General features: G+C 42.5%; 2 protein-coding genes across 2 annotated transcripts in view; one reads left to right on the forward strand and one right to left on the reverse strand.

Annotated features, from left to right (window-relative positions):
• LOC145392082 (uncharacterized) overlaps window positions 1-20,448 on the forward strand; it is a 46,208-nt gene that overhangs the window by 16,770 nt on the left and 8,990 nt on the right. The window lies entirely within an intron of this gene.
• LOC145392038 (uncharacterized) lies at window positions 16,304-17,622 on the reverse strand. The gene is made up of 3 exons (XM_080266497.1): window positions 17,611-17,622; window positions 16,896-17,129; window positions 16,304-16,609 (listed from the first exon to the last, which is right to left on the reverse strand). The coding sequence occupies exons 1-3, from the start codon at window positions 17,620-17,622 to the stop codon at window positions 16,304-16,306; spliced, it is 552 nt and encodes a 183-aa protein (XP_080122623.1).

Here is a 20,448-nt window from a genome sequence, read left to right on the forward strand (position 1 = left end):
AGCCATTCATTTTGGGGGAGGCGGTGGCTGAATCGGTAGAGAGGCGGCCTGCAGTCCTGATGGACCCAGGTTCGAATCCCGGCTGGGGCAGGGAACAGTTTAAGGATTTGAATTTCATAAAAGCAGACTTTCCTGATATACCAGATAACCCGCCGACATGTCATAAAAGTACCCCCGCTAATACCAATACACCAGTCCTGTATGAGACAGCCCTTGCATGTATTCAACATGGACGGTGAGTGTTAGCGCAGAAGTGGTGACATGTAGTGAGGTGTATGGTATGTAGGAGGACTACTGGGCCTTGAGAGCAGGCTGTGAAGCCTATGCCCAGAAGTCGGACACAAAAAAAAAAAAAAAAAAAAAATATATATATAGTATCCCGTTGTGAAGTTTAAGAGGGATTATAAATAGATCGTAGTGCTTTACAGTGGCAAGACTTACGTTGGAATTTCACCTATTTTGATGACCCTCTGTTCGTTCTTGGAGGCAGTTTTTTCTCCATTTTTTCGACACCTGTTTGTTTGTCGGGTATTATTTTCCTTTCTTTTGACGTATGGGGATTTTTTAGCTACTGTTCTCCTTGTTTTGACCTTCACATGATTGAGATAACTCTGGTACTTTATTTCAGCTCACGCCAGGCTAATTTATGCAGCTGAGCCACAGGGGGTGGGGTGTTTTGGCACCCTTAACCCTTTGATGGTCGGACTAACTCGAGTATTCCATCACAGCTATGTCAGACTTATGCAGCTGAGAGTAAGTCAAAGGAAACGGCCTATTGTTGCTACTGTTGTTGTTATTAATCTCTTAAGTTCGACAGCCTTTCCTATGCATTGTATCCTATTGTAGTCTGCAGGTAACAAAATAATTAAAAAAAAAAAGAATTAACTTTAACATTTGCCAGTAAAGTCATCCTTAGTTAATATATTCCTAACTTTCAACAGAACCAGTCTAGTACACTTAATTTTAGGCTGCAATCACCTGTTTTTTAAAGTTCCTTGTATGTATCTGTCCGTTGCCTAATCCAGCATCCTTTGAACGGTAGTAATTCTGATGTTTTTTGTAGTAATATATATATATATATATATATATATATATATATATATATATATATATATATATGTGTGTGTGTGTGTGTGTGTGTGTGTGTGTGTGTGTGTGTGTGTGTGTGTGTGTGTAATTTTTCTAGTAAGGTGGAGCCAAGATTCCGAAAGCTTGAATTGTGTGAATGCCCGTGTGGCCCGTTTGTTTAGGCATGCTGTTTGACGGTTGTCATGCTTTTATGCATTATCTCTCTTTGTCTCTGGATCTTAACTCAGGCCACCATTTCAGTAGGAGTCTAGATAGATAGATATAGATATAGACAGAATGATACATGGTTTGATTGATAGATAGATATATCAACCGGGGTCAAAACTGAGGTGATGATGATGAAGAGTGGTGAGAGAGTATTTCAAGTCTCATGTATTCAGAAGATGCGAGGCTGCACTGACTTTGAACTTTAGGATACTAGCTATCCGACAATATTGGTGAGCGGCGATGTGTGAAAGTGAACGTGCAGGTAGGTATGAGTGGTGATGGTTGGTGAGAGAGGCGAATTACAGTGCGGTGTAATGGTGAGCGAAGAAAGATCTGAAGTGAAGAGACTTTCATCCCTTCACCCCGAAAACGTTCATTGTACTTTATTCTGACTAAAGCCAAATACCCTAAGTCTGAAGAGTCTAGCATCTTGGTGTAACAATAGAGAAGATAGAGAACTGATTTAAAAAAAAAAAAGTAGAGTGATACCCGGTACATAAAGCGTGGTTAGTGATATAAAAGCCCATGATAACACCAGATTTGTAGGACTCATGACGCTATATATAGGAAAGTGGTTATATTACCATACTAAGATAAGATGTGTAAGAGAAATGATACGTGTGAGTAATATTTGTTGGTGGCTAGACTGGTTATATGTAAAATAATGAATCACAGTGATCAGTGGTGTGGCCATACGGAGAGAACTGATATGAATTTGGTGGCTGAACGATAGCTGTATGTTAGTGAGTCTGAAAGTAAGCAGAGGCGTGGCCTGATATAATACGTAACTGTGTAAGGATGTGAAGTATGGATGATGAGAGAGCAAAACAACTAATTAAAGATAAAACTGGATGGCTGCAGTATGTATGAAGACGCACAAAACAAAGGTTACTTTTTTTTTTTCCAGTTCGGTTGTAGACAGACTAGATTTATCCCGCAAATGTTGCAAGAATCACTTAAGTGTTGATGACTTCACGTGTTGGGTGGGGCAGAGAATGTCGAAGGCCTCAGTAAAGTGGGAATGAACACTTAGGTAATACTCGTAGGTCTAGTGTCTGTGTTCTCAATTTCCTGGTTCTAGATTCTACTAACCCATATTGTGATAGCGGAAATTAGGGTTAGAAAGATGATAAAATTGCCTCCTTATAGCTAGATGTTACCGTTTCATTTATTCTTATTTTCAGGCCCCTATGACTCACTTTCGGCTGAATAAAATCGTCTGGCGTTAACTGGAATAATATACTTTTATCCCAACCTGTGAAGGGATTAATCGTGCTAATATTAACGCCCTCAGGCTCTTATGATTAACTCTCAGGTAAGTGAAATCGTGTTCTCTTGGCTAGAATACAAAGTTAAAATTATCCCGACCGCAGGAGTTAAAAAGCAACTGAAACTCTACTCACAAGGATATAAACACATGGTCTAGTTCACCAGATAAATCGCTTCAGTTTCAGCGACCGCAACCTTCCTCCCAGCGGCCTGCTATTCTTTATCTTTAGTACTACATCTAGTGGTGTGTCTGGAGTGCGGTGGGGGGTGTAGACCTGCACACCCTGGGGAAGGCGTCGGCACACCCACCACGCCTCTCCCCTACCTTTCCCTCCTCCCTTAACCACAGCCTCCCCATAAGACCCAACTCCACCCTTCCCCTCCCCACCCCACCCCATCCCACTCCACCCTTCCCCTCCCCATCCCACCTCATCCTACTCCACCCTTCCCCTCCCCACCCCACCCCATTACACTCCACCCTTCCCCTCTCCACCCGACCCCAACCCACTCAACCCTTCTCCTCTCCAACCCACCTCATCCCACCCCATCCTTTTCTTCTCCACCCCACACCACCAAACCCAACCCCTCCCCTCCCCATTTCTCTCCACCCCTCTCCACCCTACACCATTCACCTTTCCTCTCCCAACCCCACCCCATCCCACCCCACCCTCCCTCTCCCCACCCCACCCCATCCTACTCAACCTTTCCCCTCCCCACCCCACCCCACCCCATCTCACTCCATCCTTTCCCTCCCCATCCTGCTCAACCCCACTCCACCCCTCTACATCTATCCTCCCATTCACCCTCCCACTCAGCCCTATCCTGGTTCACCTCTACCTTCCTAGACCTACTTACCTTCCTTGCTTTATTATCTTTCTTTAACTCACAGAATTATATACCATCGTTAAAGAATTATTTCTGAAAAACACCTACAACTTGACCAATACACCTGTTGCGTTTTGTATTCTCTTATGTTCCTTTGTACTCCTTTTTATCACCCAAACTTGCTACTCCACTCCACCCTTCCCCTCCACCCTCCCTTCCACTCCAACCTTCCAATTCATCCTCCCTTTCCACTCCAATCTCCTTTCCAATTCAACCACCCCCTCATCTCCACCCTTCCAGTCCATCCTCCCACTCCGCTCCATCCTTCCAATCCACCCCCCACTCCACTTCACCCTTCCAATCCACCCCCCACTCCACTTCACCCTTCAAATCCACCCTCCCACTCTACTCCACCCTTCCACTCCACTCTCCCACTCCACTCCACTCCACCCTTCCAATCCAACCTCCCACTCCACTCCACCCTTCCAATCCATCCTCCCACTCCACTTCACCCTTCCAATCCAACCCCACTCCACTCCACCCTTCCAATCCACCCTCCACTCCACCCTACCCTTCCAATTCACCTCCCACTCGACCTTCTCACTCCACTCCACCCTTCCACTCCACCTTCTAGCTCCACTCAACCCTCCCTTCCATTCCACCCTGCCTTCCATTCTACCCTCACACTCGACTTCACCCTTCCAGTCCACCCTGCCTCCACTCCACCCTTCTGGTCCACCCTCCCACTCCACTCCACCCTTCCAATCCAACCTCCCACTCCACTCCACTCTTCCAGTCCATCCTCCCACCACATTCCACCCACCATGGACATTCCTACCACCTACCCACTCCGCCCAACCTAGTGCTTCCTTCCTACCACCTTCCACTCCACTTCAGCCTAGTCATTTCTACTACACTTCCACCCTACTCACCCTAGACCATCCACCCTCCCACCTCAGCCACCTAATTTCTTCCTACCACCCCCATTTCATCCTCCCATTCCACCCATACCATCCCACACCTACTGTACACAGGACATGAAATAATTTAGCCACAATGTACAACGCATATGCATTACATCGGTTATAATTATACTGCGTTTCGTAATGTGTCAACAAGCGCTGAAACCAAATAATGAACATAATGAACTTTCGAAGGGATGTTATATTTACTTCAACAATAGTCACTGTACTTTATTCACCTTAACTTGGCAGATATATTCCTCCTTTTGCAGTTTATAATCCGTAGATTTTTTTTTAATTAGTTTTTTATGAAAGGAAGAAGGAACCAAAGGCCAGGAGTCCGTATCTCAGTGGCAGTACAAGACAATGATACAACTCTGCATTCCTTCCTTAGCACCTTTTCGTAACTAACACCATATTTAACTGATCTTGCTTTGACTCAGCACAGATGATAAAGATGACATTTTTAGGCCTAGTTAAAGTGGACAGAGTATAGTGTGATGAAATATACAAGCATTACTATTGCCCTGACCTTGATACCGATCGAGGTTAAGTTCTATAATCATACCTATCAACCGTAGCATCAGACAGGCCACAGAAATTTCAGCCTCTTCGCTACTGTGCTCTACTTTTTTCTTGCTCTCTACAGGCAATATATTTTAACTTAGGCTTCTCGGAGTGTGGGAGCGTATGATATCCCGTCGTCTTCATAAATCCCCTGGTATGGAAGGTTCGCCTTGGATAAGTAAAATCGTCTGAAGGTACCAAGAAAAATTAAAAGAAAGTACATCAACACACTATACTCTTTGTACCCTAACTTGGCCAAGATTTTCATTCTTTTGCAGCTAATTTGATATAGCTCTATGGCAAACTAAGACAATACTACAGCTCTACATTCTTTCCATAGCACTTCTTCGTGACTAGCATGACATTCTAGTGCTAATCCATTGTTAGAACTGAGCATTCAAGATGGAGAGAGGGCAGTTTTAGGGCACGTTAGAGTAAAAAGAGTATTGCTAAGTGTGTGCAAATATTAGTGCATGGGAGTATATATATGATTATGGGCTGGTCGGGAGGAGAAGGGGAGGAAGACCGAGACCAGGACACACAGTGGAAGGGGAGGCTTCATAGTCTCTTCCACAGCGATTTGTACTTGCATATTACACCTTTGTTTAATCATTTTGTAATCTACTTTGGCCAACCGTACTGATACTTTAAAATATACATAATGTACAAGAATATGTCTAAGTGTAATATGTACAATAAGTCACTTAGAAAAAGGGTGCTTAGGTCTTGATTGCCATTGAGAAAACAACCCGAAGTAGGAGAGAATGCATTTAAGGAAGGTACAGTGCGTCGAGGTGAGTGAGGTCTTTACCGAGTCGCGACAGAGATGACAGGAGGTGTTTTCATCAAGGCTACTTATTTCCTCACGTTAAGGCCCGGAGCTGGAGAGGAACGCGGTGACATCGATATAAACAGGCTGCTTCAATGCCCGATTATAAAAACTCCCCTCAGCCTCCTCCCTATCCCCCAAAAGGAAGATGGTAAACTGCAGAGAGAATATTTTACTTTACAGACGACTGGAACCACGTGTCAGCTGAACCTAGAGTCACCAGAAAAACAACGTGAAGTCCAAGGAGAGGTAATGGAGGGGAGGAAGGTGGGGCCGGGGACGCTGCGGTGTGGCTGATGCAAGGTGATTCACGCCACCACACCCACACTTCACCTCGATACCTACTGTCTTAAGTAATTCATCCGCAGCATTGCAAAAGGTGCTGTTATCAAGTCTGGATAAGCATTTGCTTTGTTTTATAGCCAGTGAGTCGACCAGCACGAGACACAGGCATCGAAGAGTGTCCTGAGTGGATTAACATGGTACACTGCATCATCTTCCACACGTCATTTTATAAATAGGTAGATATAAATAGACAGGTAGATAGATAGACAGGTGTGTGTGTGTGTGTGTGTGTGTGTGTGTGTGTGTGTGTGTGTGTGTGTGTGTGTGTGTGTGTGTGTGTGTGTGTGTGTGTGTGTGTGTGTGTGAAACAATATAAGGTAACCAAGATAACATGCTATAACTACGTATTTATGGCAGGAAAAATTATTACCAGTCGCTGATGTTGTGGCCCCAGGTTCATTTGGATATGCACACGGTGGACTGCAGGCTGAAGTTGCCCTTTTGCTGCTGGCCTCCACCATCCAACTTTCGGGGGATAGGAAAGGAGATAAGAGACATTTTTGTATGCCTGGGCAGTGGATCCGAGCGGTCATGTAGGTGCCACCAGGTAAAGGCGCCCCTCTCCATCCTAGTTGCCAATATTTTTTTCTTATTACACTAAATTTTCAGAGTTTTTTATTTTTTTTTAAGCTGCCATTCTTACAGTTAATCGAGTGTGTTTCCTTTTTTTTTTTTTTTAATATATATAATACTGAAAACTAAGGAAAACACGAGCTAACAGCAAGGTTGTGAAGGCAAGACGTGACACAATCTAATGTGATTTTACGCTTTTTAAAGACAAAGTAGATAAACACACACACACACACACACACACACACACAGAACAAAATGAGCGCAAACATGGTAACAGTGTGAAGTGACTGGAGTGCATAGTATCGGCAGTAAATAAAAAAGGGAGCTGAGAGGGTGGATGCTTGGAGAGAGAGAGAGAGAAGTGGTGAAGGATGAGACTGGGGAAGAAGGGAGGAACCGAAGTGCGTTGGTCCTTCATACAGGGTGGTCCGTACATTGCCCTCTCCATCTCGTGTGTTGCGGGGACGGCTTTACTCAGCTTTTGTGAGGGGCGAAAACACTTTGGTTGCTTCAAGAAATCAGTCCTCGATCTTAGTGGTAGGTGGTGGTGGCAATCATCCACTCACTTGATGTAGTGGTGTCTACTATAGTGTCCCTGTTAACTCGATGGAGAAATGCAAATGCTATGTCTTTCAGGAACCAAAACTCCACACTCTTCCTTGCGCCTCACTATTGCGAGGTGCCTGGCTTCTGCAAGGGAACGTGGATTTACTGCACGAGATTGTCATGCAGGGGCAGCTGCTTACGTGCGGTTGATAGGTCTGCTCAGCTAGACAGACGGAGGTTTCTCAGCAACAGCAAAATAAAAAGAGCTCAGTCGTGCAATCAAAAAAAAAAAAAAAAAAAAGCAAAACTTGGACTATAAAGCACGAAAAGGGTTATGGTTTGCAGGGTACACAGTGATAACGATGACTGGGCCGTCCCCATGAAAGTCTGGTTTCGTAATATGTGGATCATCCCGTACATTGCTATCACTGCCTAAGCTCCTGCAGTCCTAGCTAACGCCAGACAATTTCACGCAGCTAAGAGTGAGTTACAGAAGCCTGAGAGTTGAAAAGAGCCGAGCCAAGGCCCTAGTAACTCGTCCTGTCATTTGCCCCTTCAGCGCAAAAGGTCTTTCCTGTACAAGTAAAGCTTTCTGAAGGTAGCACAAATGACCTTTTAAAAATTAGTCGTCGTATGAAGGTCCTGTGGATAACGTTTCAAGCTCCTTCGATAAGATACACCTTCCCTGAGTTGACTGAAATTGTATGTCGTTTGCAACAGGTAGGGCAAAACTGTGCAACCTCACCTCACAGCAAGAGACTCATGAAACCTAGACTCTCACAGCAAAAGCATGTACAGTAGTCTGCTCTAAAAGTTTTTCTCTGCCCTAGACGCTTTCTGTAATGGTTTCTAAGCTAAGGGTTTCGATCAGAACCACTTCCTCCTATTCCTTCATCATAGAGAATGGCTGCGACCCGACCACTCCCAGGCGAACTGTGGAGCGGGGAAAAATATAATGAAAACTCCCTCATAACGGGAAGGAATAGTGGAGATTGTTTCTGTGAGGGTGAAACTGCCTGGATTTAGCAAGTATAACATAAGAGGAAGACGTTATCGTACAAAAAGGATTTAGAGTATAATAGGGTACACTGAAGATTAAAAGTTTGATTCCGATGGCGTATTCTTCACTGCGTGCGTCCCATACCCTCACGGATTTATTCAGCTTTGGGGAGGTTTTTCGGACTGGGGGAGAGGGTTAGATATGACCTGCCTTAACCCCTTAAATAATGGGGGAGGGCTGTCCCAAGTTAAATAAATCCGTTCGGTGGAAGCAAGAATAAGAAGGGGGGGGAATACGTCATCGGACTGAAGGGGCAAATGGGAAATAGCTAGAATCCTTAAATGGGGAAAAATAGGCCATCGGACTGAGGGGTTAATGGATAAGAACAAGCTATGAGAGAATTATAGACATCAAGGGCAAATGAATGAGAAAATAGGCGTGTGAGTCTCATCCACTGGCATTGTAGAGGACCATAATTTCTCTTGGCCTTAGGAACCCCTCTAACAACCCTCCCAAACTCTTCCTTAGCAGTTCGAATCCTTCATTGGCGTATTGGTATCATCTAGCAAGGTCTTTAGGCAACTCAGTCCACACTGAAACGAGCTAAATAACACACAATAGAATCCAAAACCCTTCCAATCAATGACGTCTTTTCTATTTCATTCTTTGTATTCTCGGATGGTTTGTATTCGCTTTAGGATAGACTCTTCAAAAATGGAGGGGTTAGATACAGGTTTAACTTTTCTCCGCTAGAGGGTTCTCGTGAGCTGAATAAAATCATCTGGTAGCGGGAAAAATCACCTACAAAAAGGCACAATCGGCGTGAAATGCTCCGAGGTGGAAAATGCAAAATAAATCGCTTAGGAACAGGTGACACGGAGCACGCATAATCAGAGTAGGGACCAAAGAATTAGCCTATCAGAAAGGAGGGAAGAGAGTTGTTGAGGTGATGCAAGTCTTTCATGGTTAGTCAATGGATGGGAGGCTTTCAGATCAACGATGGGAAAGTTAGTCAGACGGAACAAATATTGGCCAGGAGAAGGTAAAATCGATGGGAGGAGAGGATCTGGAACTCAGTGGAGGGTGAAATGGAAGAGTAGTTGACCTGAGGCAATCTACGAAGAAATTATGTTGAAACGAAAACGAATATCCAGTGAAAATTAATCGTAAGGAAGACAGATGTTGATTCAGAAACAATTTTACAAACTGTTAACTAAATTTTTGCTTTCTTCATTAAGGACAAGAAAGAAAGAGTTTAGAATAATGCCATATCGATTACTCTCCTTGAAAACAGAAAGACAGATGAGGAAAAGTAAATCAGAGAGTTATTTGAGTTATAAAGACTCAAGGTATAAAGATGGGTGTATTTTGTGTGTGTGTGTGTGTGTGTGTGTGTGTGTGTGTGTGTGTGTGTGTGTGTGTGTGTGTGTGTGTGTATTATTCAAGGCAATTTGGAGACTAGACAAAGATGCAATAACACTCTGAACAAGAATACACGGAAGACAGACTCTGCCTCAATTGTGTCATTATTTCTAAATGATTATGTTTCGGTGTTTCTCTGTATCAATACCTCACAAGGACACTAATTCACCTATTCACTCACCTCTTACTCACACGCTGAAGGTAACTGTCGCAATGTAGTTAAGATAAATTACAATAGTCGTCTTCCAAGCAAAGGAATTAAAGAGAGGGGTGATTTTAGGCCTTTCAATTCAAGAGGTACGATCTAAGCTGAGTAAAATCGTCTGGAGGTGGTCACAATTAAAGAAAAAAAGCCATCGTTGTGAAAAGCTAATGAAAGCCACCCGCCATCGTGGTTCAGTGGATACCGCATTCGTCTCCCAGTCTGCAGTGTCAGGAGTCTGGGCAGAATATTACTGGGGTGGACATTTAGCTATTTTACCTTGATGGCGTGGCCTAGAGAGAGAGAGAGAGAGAGAGAGAGACGCTTTCATGTGATGGCACTGATATGACAGGACGGTGGAGCTGCCTGATTATACAAACGTCCCTCAGTCCCCTCCCTATCCCCCAAAAGGAGAATAGCGAACTGCGAGAAAAAGGACGCTTTAGACTGCAGTTCATCGGGTTCACATTCAGAGGAGCCTGGGGTTACTACTACTACGACTACTACTACTACTACTACTACTCCAGTGACCTACTTTCTTTTTTTTACTCATGCTTCCGGCAAACGATTTTAATCAAGAGAAATAATGTTTCATAGACAAGGAGTTAATGAAGGCTACATCAAACTACCCCAGTTCGAAAAAAGCCTCCAAAGCTGAGTAAAATCGTCTAGTAATGGCTATAATACAATACAAAATATGTCACACTGGATAGCTAGAAGGATGGATGGATAAATAGATAGACGGATAGATAGATGGGGAGATGGACAGAGAGACAGACAGATAGATAGATAGATAGATTGTCACAGATATTTTATTTACCACAAAAATACACAAGATACAACTCTTACACACGCAAACGTACCTGTTGAACCCACTGCTGTACTCATTTTCACTGCCCTCACAACCGATTTCACCCCATATTCGTACTTGGCCATAATGGGAAAGGGAGAATCCTGGCAGTCACTCTACCTTCACTAATATTCAGTTATACGGTACTTATCATCCTTCCCTGCCACTCATCCAGTCAACCACTTCCTCGTCCACTCATCTTCTCCCTGTCTCTCATCCACTCATCCACTCATCCAGTCATCCACTCTCTCACCCTCTCAGCCTGAACTTAAAAACAATACTAGACAATCACTCACAGTTCTTCCTTCTCTCTCTCTCTCTCTCTCTCTCTCTCTCTCTCTCTCTCTCTCTCTCTCTCTCTCTCTCTCTCTCTCTCTCTCTCTCTCTCTCTCTCTCTCATCCATTCCAGCAATTTCATCCTCAGTGACCCATTTACGCCAAAAACTCAACTCTCTCCACTTCACTCTCGCTTCCTTCATTTCTTCATCTTCCTCTGTTTCCTCCACATTACTCTCACTCACTCATATACCCCCATACATTCCTTGGAACCCTCCACATTCTTCACGCTCACTCACACTCACTGACTTTTGTCCATTCTCCCTCCCTCACTCTCACCCACTCATATTCACCTCATTCCACTCCATCGTGACTTGTCCACTGACGTTCCTTCCAGCTAAACGTCACTGATTCATCAACTTCCAACATTTCATTCACTTCCGTATTCCCTCTAGCATATACTCTACTCCCCTTCATCATCATCATCATCATCATCATCATCATTATCATCATATAGCAACCTGGAATAATCCCAATGTGTACAATGAAAGACTCTCCATCTTTCTCCACTGTTGACTGTAATACCGCTTCTTCCATCCACTTCCAATCAGTCTCTTCCTTTCACGTATTTTTGTCTTCTCTTTCTTGTTACACCCCAAAGGACGTGGTCTGGCCGTTTCAATTTCTGCTTCTAAATTTAGGTGATTACATTTCCGTCTGTTTGTTCCCTTACCAAACGTTCTTTTTATCCCTTTATGTGTGTTCAGCCAGTCACTATCCAAAACTAACCCTTCGATCATAACATTACTGCCTAAAATTACACGCAAAATTCTCGGTCAGTTTTATTATATCCTTCATGTTTTTTGTTACTCCTCGGTTATATTCTCTCAGTGCAGATTTTCACTCACACTTTTTACACCATATATTACACCTTTACTGCCATTTATCGTCTCTCTCCTTCGCTCTCCTCTATTCTCTGCCCTCTCTGTAGCTCTCACTCCATCGATTGCTTTCATCCATTCCTCATTTACCCCTCGCCTTTCTCATTCTCATTCACCATTTCATACTTTCCACTACGCTTTCCCGCTCATTTAAGCAGCACAGTTCTTCTTCACCCTCACTCGTGGTCTCACTACTGTATTCGTTCTTAGCCATTCTCTCTACCTCACTCTTATTCAGTTACTGCCAAGCACTCCGTAACTTCCTCCACTTTTCACTTTCTTTCACTTTCTCAGCCCCTCACTGCCCTCCATTCTCTCTGCCTCACTCTCACTCACTCACTCACTGTCACGCATTCCTCATCTCCCTTCACCTCTCATTCACCTTCTCATTCCATAACTTTACTCCTAGCCACTCAATGACCCCATGCATTCCTTATGCACTCTCACTCACCTTCTCATACTCCTCTGTTCCCTCCACTTCACTCTCAGTCACTCGAATACCCCCATATATTCCTCACCTCTTCACACTCACTCACCCTATCACCTTGTCACTTTCTTCCACGCACTTCACCTTACTCTCACTCTCTCACCCTCTCACTTTCCCCCAGCCTCACACTCTCATCCTCTCACATTCCTCCAGTTTCTCCCCCCTCCCTCTCACTCATTCCCCAGCCCCGTCCCCTTCCCTCAACCCTTCATTCCCCGACTTTCCCCCCCTCATCATCTCCGCCAGCCAGCTTGCCTTCCTCTTTTTGGACGTATGAAGGTGAATAGGCCTCTGCTCCAACACAATGGCTGTTTCGGATGCTTGGCCACCGCAAATACCACGACCGACTGACTCTCGCCTTGCTGCACAGAAGGAAAAAAAATAGCCTGGAGCAATAGAGATGGATGGAGATAGATATACAGAAAAATTAATCCCTTCTGGAGTGATAGATATAGGCGGACATAGATAGGCTGAGTAGTAGACAGGAAAATTGACGTCTTTAGTCCGATGACCCACTCTTTGTTTCATTTTTGCTACTTCCAGACGATTTCATTCAGCTTAGGGCACTTTTTTCGAGCTAGGGGGTTAGATGCAGGTGTCAGTAACTCCTTCACCACAAAAGGTCTCCTCTGAAGTCAATAAAAATCGTCTGGCGGTGGGAAGGACACACCAAATTAATGCAACACCTGAGTCATGGGATTTTGAAATAGACTAATGCATAAGATTTGAGTGATTATGATACAGATGTAGATGTTAAAGACAGAAAATGTGAATGAGAATGACAGAGATGTTTTTGCTGAGTAACCTCCGTCTGTCTGGCCGAGCAGACCAATCAACCAAAGGAAAAGCAATCACTCTTACAAGGGCAATCCCGCGCAGTGAAACGATACGATAAATATGGTGCATGAAAGAAAAGGGATGGTTCTTGATTTAGCTCTATTTTGTTTCCCTGGAAATAATTTTCTCGTTCTTTCTCCAGGCTTTCAGCTTTTGGCTGTTCTTCATTTGTATTAAAAAGAAGAAAAAAAAAAAAAAGCTTTGAAAATACATGCCCTTAAGGTCTGTGAAATTATATGGTAACGCTGAGATTGGAATCTGCCCTCAAGTCGCTCTACTAAGTGTGATGTCGAGAAGACTAATTCCACACAGGACTGGTGTATTGGTATTAGCAGGGGTATTTTTACGACATGTCGGCGGGTCTTCTGGTAAATGAGTAAAGTCTGCTTTTACTGAATTCAAATCCTTTAACTCTTCCCTGCCACAGCGGGATTTGAACCCGGGTCCGTTAGGACTGCAGGCCAACTCTCTACCAACTGAGCTACCGACGGCTCCAAGTCGAGTGAATGTGTGGGTGCAAGTGTGTGGTCGACTGAATGTGCATTTAGGTATCGGTTGCCGACTCATTCATCTGTGTTTACCTCCGAACTTTTTGCTATTGACAAAGCCATAGACTATGCTCTCGATTCTAGGCATGACTCATTTGTCATATTTTCAGATTCAAAATCAGCCCTTCAGGCAATTGCATCTTGTACTACGGACTCTCACGAGATCCAGGGCCGCATCGTTAATAAGTTGCATTCATGCAACAAGTCATTCACGCTGATCTGGGTGCTTGGTCATTGTCGTATCTACGGCAATGAGCAGGCTGACTTACTTGCAAAGTCGGCTGTAGAGCTCGAGGAGACTTGGGATGTTCCTCGTGATCTACGGTCGAGTCTCTCTCTCGGAAAGAAATCAATAAATCTTCTGTGGCAAGGTCAGTGGACCAGACTAAATATTCCAACTTGTATGCCGTACCTGGGCGACTGGGACACTGCCAACCGTCCCAGTCGCCTTGAAGAAATAGTATTGGCACGGCTACGGCTCAATGCCACCATTTTAACTCACATGAAACCATATATGGAAAGACGCTTCCCACCGCACTGGGACATCTGTGATGCGGTGTTATCTATCAGTCATATCATCCTGCGCTGTCGGCGATTTATTCGTGAACGTGCTTCACTTATAAATTACTGCGGCGCAGCAGACGTCCCCTTCACCCTTTCAACCATCCTGGGTGATGGGGACATGGTTATGACTGATAAATTGATGGCTTTCTTGAGAGAGACCGGACTGATCAGAGTGATGTGACTTTTTTACTGTATGGTTATGGTTTTTATCAACTGTAAATGCGTATATATTGTACTGTTAATTAGGGTTGACAGTTGACATATTTGAAATACTTCCTCCACCCACTGATCTATTTCTAATATTGATGTCCCCTACATTAAACCCCGTTCCTCGACTAACAGTCACCAGCTGATGAGTGCAAGTGTGTAATATAGAAAGGTATTGGGCACTTGCAGTCGATGGTGGTCTGCTGGGCGAGGTTCTTCACTTTTGTACAAATTATGTAAGTACATTATACTATCTTGCTTAAGTTATTCTAATTAGGGCCGACAACTGATGTATATGGAAATGTTCCTGACTTGTCTGGTTCCATTTCATATATTGATGTCCCCTATATTAGGTTGTGCCTCGACTGACAGTCACCAGGTGATGAGTGCAGGTATGTAATGTAGAAAAGCATTTCATATCTGCAGTCGATGGTGTTCTCTTGGTCGAGGCTTTTTTACCATTAGTGTAGGTCTAGTTATTTGTCTCTTAGGATTTAGTATAGGTTAGCGATTTGTCTGTTAGGTGATTAGTTTTAGGGTCTTTAGATTAGGCATTTTAGTTTATAAGGAATATTAGGTTTGAAAAAAATTATAAACAATTAAAAAAAAATCACAATAAAAATAAAACTACAAAAAAAATAATAAAATAAAAATTAGTATATATATATATATATATATATATATATATATATATATATATATATATATGTACGTGTCCATGAAAGTGTGTATGTTCATATGCATGGATGTGTGTATGTATGTATATATATAAATGTTCGTATATATATATGTATATATGTATCAATGTATATACATATATATATTTTGCCTTAATGACCAGGGGCTCCGGCCGCAATGGTCGATAGGCAAAAAAAAAAAAAAAAAAAAAAAAAGTGGATCAGTGAAGGGAGAAAAAAGCCAGAGGTGTGTTGAACACAGATATAACCTAAAGAGAAAATATCAAAGAAAGAAAAAAAGGAAAAAATGTTTCTCACTTTAGAAGTCAAAGATAGTCAAAGAATTTTGTCTGGTTAATTGCATTAGTGGATAAATAACATTCAGAGATATAGTTAGTCAGAGAATGACAGGAATGCCGAGGAAGAAGTGTAGAGGATTTAGAAGAATTAGGTTCAGGAACACGAACACAAGTCAGATTATTGTGTATATACACACTGCAGTCGCATTCGGCTTCGAAATGAAAATCGAGAGAATAGTAGGATATAGAGAGGTTTACTGTCAGCTGCCTCAGACAGCTGAGTCTCAGTGATGAAGAGAAGTCTAGAGGATGAGAGATGGTGTTCAGCAGAGAGGAAATTGGTTGTTAAGTGTAAAGGTGAGACAAACCAGAGGACAAGGACTGGATGATAGAGACATACTATTAGATATAGGTTGATGACTAAACCAAGCAAGAAAACAAGCACTACAGAGAATTTAGTGTGTGTGTGTGTGTGTGTGTGTGTGTGTCACTTGACGGTTGGTGTCGCAAAGGGAGAAACATCAGTAGGACAGACAGAGGCTGTAAACGTAGGTTACTCTTGTATAATGTGTTGCGAAAGAATGACTTATTACCAAACATTATTGAACGGGTTTAATAAGGGTTAACATTTTTTGTATCCCGTCTGTATTGTAGGATACTCTTTATATCATGCACCTCCAGGGAATGTCATACTACTAAGCAGAACTGATGAAGTTTATTAAGCGTCACCACTACTTGTTTCTCGTATGTAAATCGTGGGTAGAATGTGGATCAAGGGAAGTTAGTAGTAGGACGGCGCAGGTCCGTATAATGGTGCAGGACGGTAGGACGGGGCGGGGGCAGGTTTGTAGGATGGGGCGGGTGCAAGCTTGTAGGCAGGGTACTGAGCCTCGCCCTCGTAGGTCACTTCCGCCACGTAACCGGAGTCGCCGTTCACGTAGTAAGTCACTTGCTGGAGGCGACCGTCGGGGAGCGCCACGTAATAAGATCCCTTGGTGTTGTAGCCGTCACGATTCTCCTGGTGACCGTAGTCGTTGCTGGAGTAGTCGTCCTTAACAACCCAGTTGAAGTCGTACTGGGCGGGACCCTGCAACAGTCGTAGTTAAGTCCCTCAGTTGGAAAAAGTCTCTGCTAAAGCTAATATAAACGTCTGAAAGTGCTAAAATATAATATACAATAAACTAGGTCACCGAAGAGAAATAGTGAAGGAGAAGTAAGGACAGAAAAGAAAGAATGGATGGGAACACAAGAGACAAGGGCTTGAGAATAGCGCGTTGTGAAAATGTAAAATCTCTAACACAGTGCCATACCTTATTGGTGAATATACCACACTAAGCGAATGGATATATTGCAAGATAGAGTGAGGTGCATACCTGTGGCTTTTGTGGACCATAGGCTGGCCTAGGGGCGGGTGCGCTGTAGGAGGGGGCAGGAGCAGGAGCACTGTAGGAAGGAGCAGGGCGGCCGTAGGATGGACGGGGAGGAGGATAACGTGGGACTGGGTGGCTGTAGGATGGACGGGGAGGAGGATAATGTGGGACGGGGTAGCTGTAGCCGGGCCGATGTTCTGACATCACCACAGCCACCAAAGCAGACAGAAGGATAGCCTGCAGACCAAAGTGAACTGTTATACTCTTTTCACTTTAATTTGATCTTACCATCTTCAATGCTGAGCTTGAAGAGAGATTGACACTGCAACATGGTGCTAGTTAAGAAGAAGTGGTATGGAGTGACTGGAGAACTGTTTATTTTTTTTATGATGCCACTGAGATCAGGGAAATGTAATGCAAAAAGACGAAAATATCTGCCAAGTTACAGTGAACGAACTGTAGTATTGATAATGCTGTATGACAAGTACGAAAGGCGGAGTACAAAGCTGGCGGGGGACTGTCGGAAGCTTATGATTGTGACTGGAAGATGTTGCGGTAAGTGTTTCTATTTGGTCGTAACATGAAAAAAAAAAAAAAAAAAAAAAACAGTATGAGAAGAAAAGGATATTTTCTGACGTTCAGGGAGGAAAGAGTAATATGGAAGGCAGTACAGACTGCTGCTAGGAGACGGTTAGGGAAATGTTGCTGTTGACAGTACCTTGAAAGCCATGTTGACTAGTTGAGGGCGTGAGAGAGACTGATGACTTCCCTCACGGTTCCTATTTTATACCTGACTAGCGACCCCGCCCTGTGACGTCACGCTTATAAATATAAAAATTTGAAGGAGGAGTAGATCATGATATCTTGGTTGAGAGAGAGAGAGAGAGAGGGAGAGAGAGAGAGAGGGGGGGTAAAAGTTGCTGGAGAGACGAGAAAAATAAAATTATGATAGATGTGTAAGAAAATGCACTGATGACATCCCAGTTCCCTGCAAATAACCCACTAAAATACCAATACACTATACACAGAAGGTTAGTACTGTACCGGCAATACATAAATATCCCATTAAGTTCCGTGGATTTACCTACAGATGAGTAATAATCGTTTGGCGGTGGTCAGAACAAAATTACACGACACATATGAAACTTAATTGGGTGTACCGGATATGTTTAAATAAACAAATAAGTAAACAAATATCTGGCTATCTATCAATGCAGTGGGATTAATGAACGAAAGAGTGTAAAAAATACAAGAGAATGAGAAACCAGAATAAAGCCGATTACTGAAATAATGCGTATTATATGAAAGTAAAGACAACCATAATTGAGGAAGCATGTATATAATTTGTTGGGGTAAGTTATTGCTGAAAAAAAAATTGTATATATATATATATATATATATATATATATATATATATATATATATATATATATATATATATATATATATATATATATATATACTGTATATATATATATATATATATATATATATATATATATATATATATATACTGTATATATATATATATATATATATATATATATATATATATATATATATATATATATATATATATATATATATATATATAGTATATACATATATATATCTATGTGTGTGTGTGTGTGTGTGTGTGTTTAGGTGATAGGTAGGATGGGTTAATTTAAATGGTTTGGACATGTGGGGAGGATGGTGGATGACAAATGGGTGCAGAAGGTGAGAAGTGTGAACCCCGGGGGTAGGGTTGCGCGAGGAGGACCGAAAAAGACCTGAGACGAAGTCACAGAGTGTGGCCTCAGATATAAGAAACTGAACAGGGAGGCTGCCAGGGATCGAGCAGCGTGGAGAGTCACCCTTAGGTGACCAAGGGCGACGGATGCAAGCATGTTAGAGCCTTTATAAACGATTCGAACGATACGATATTCTAGATGATGTTTTATCTCTGAATACCGTACGTCTTCAAAAACACGATTAGGTATGCGTGCATGAATATTTGTCTAAATCTGTGTGAACAAAATACGTATACAGATAGGTGCTTTAATTTCCAGGAAGCAGGGCACTGTTATTACGTCGTTGTGTGGAACTCCTTACAGTCCGAACTCATGTGTTTGTGAACTGTACACATTTAGCAAGGAGATATACAGTTCAATATTCTTTCGTGTGTTTGGATTTTTTATTTATTTACTTATTTTTTATTTTTTACATTTTGAAATTCTTTATCAGTTATAGGTATATACAAGTGCTCGTGGGCCCTTCGGGCCCCTCGCACTTGCTCCTGCGGAGGGCTCTCACGCTGCTCTAATATATTTTAGTTATAGCTTAGGGCAAAAAATTCTACAGAGTTCCTATGCCGGGCGTCGAGAGCGTCGTTTTTTTGGTCAAAATGTGATCGCTCATTAAATATAGTAAAAGTTTTTCAATCGTGATGGGACCATGTTGTTTCACATCAGCGAATTTTTTGCGATTTTTTTTTTTTTTTTTTTTTTTTTTGCCAATTTTGGTGAGATTTGAATGTGCAGTTTCGGCTGCCTAAAACACACACACACACACACACACACACACACACACGGCTAGTGCTATAGTATATTAGATACTGGGCAGCTGGATTTTTTTCAGTAACCTTTAGTTTATTTGGCTATGGATAACCAAAGATTAATTTTTACAAAGTTGAAGTGGATATTTTATACTCTTTCTTTGCGACGACGTCTGTTGTACTTTATTCTTGCTGCCTAAGATGTTTTTAATCAATTTAGGAAACAGAATTATAAAAGGAAGGAGTTGGTAAAGATACAAATTAACCTCCTCAGTGTAATGACGTCTTATTATTATTATTATTATTATTATTATTATTATCTCTTGCAGTGGAAGGGTAAATGCTATTCTAAGGTATGGACAGGTAAAGGTATCGCTCACCTGTTGTTCTGTTTACAGTCCCAACACAGATTCCTTACTTAACAAAATCTTAGCAGCGAAATTTTTGATCATCATCCCTGGACAGTTTTTTAAGCAGTTGTTTCCCAGGGCGTTTATTTTTACTTTCCTTTGTGATTTTAGGAAGCGACCTAACACCTCTTCCTTACCGATTTGTTTTGGGATACGCCGGGCTAATATGTTTTGTACGTTATTTGTGCATGGTGTGGTGATATTAGAGTATGTATCACAAAAGAGGATGGCCAGGTGTAATAAGCAAAATAAATCGTTTAGGTAGAGGTGTTAGGCACAGACGAGATCGCGGGGCTATATCTAACCCTTCCGGTTCCAAGAGTCACCTCTAAAATCAATAATATCGCCTCATTAGTGTAAAGATATCAATAATGAAAAATAAAATACTGTGCGTTGCTGGACTGAATAGGCTGTAATTCCCACCGCACACTCCTAAATCATATACTTATCTCTGCCAGTAACCCCCTCCCCACCAGACGTCACACCAAGCTGAATAACATCGTCAGGAAGAAGTAGGGATGAACTAGATAACACCCCTTCAAGCTTAAACGTTTACAGTAATAACAAACGTTCCTCTGTGCACGTTTACTTCATCACAGTTAGGTATGAA

This window comes from Coenobita brevimanus, chromosome 21 (assembly GCF_032717465.1).
Source record: "Coenobita brevimanus isolate Jiangsu-jjx chromosome 21, ASM3271746v2, whole genome shotgun sequence".
NCBI lineage: Eukaryota > Metazoa > Arthropoda > Malacostraca > Decapoda > Coenobitidae > Coenobita > Coenobita brevimanus.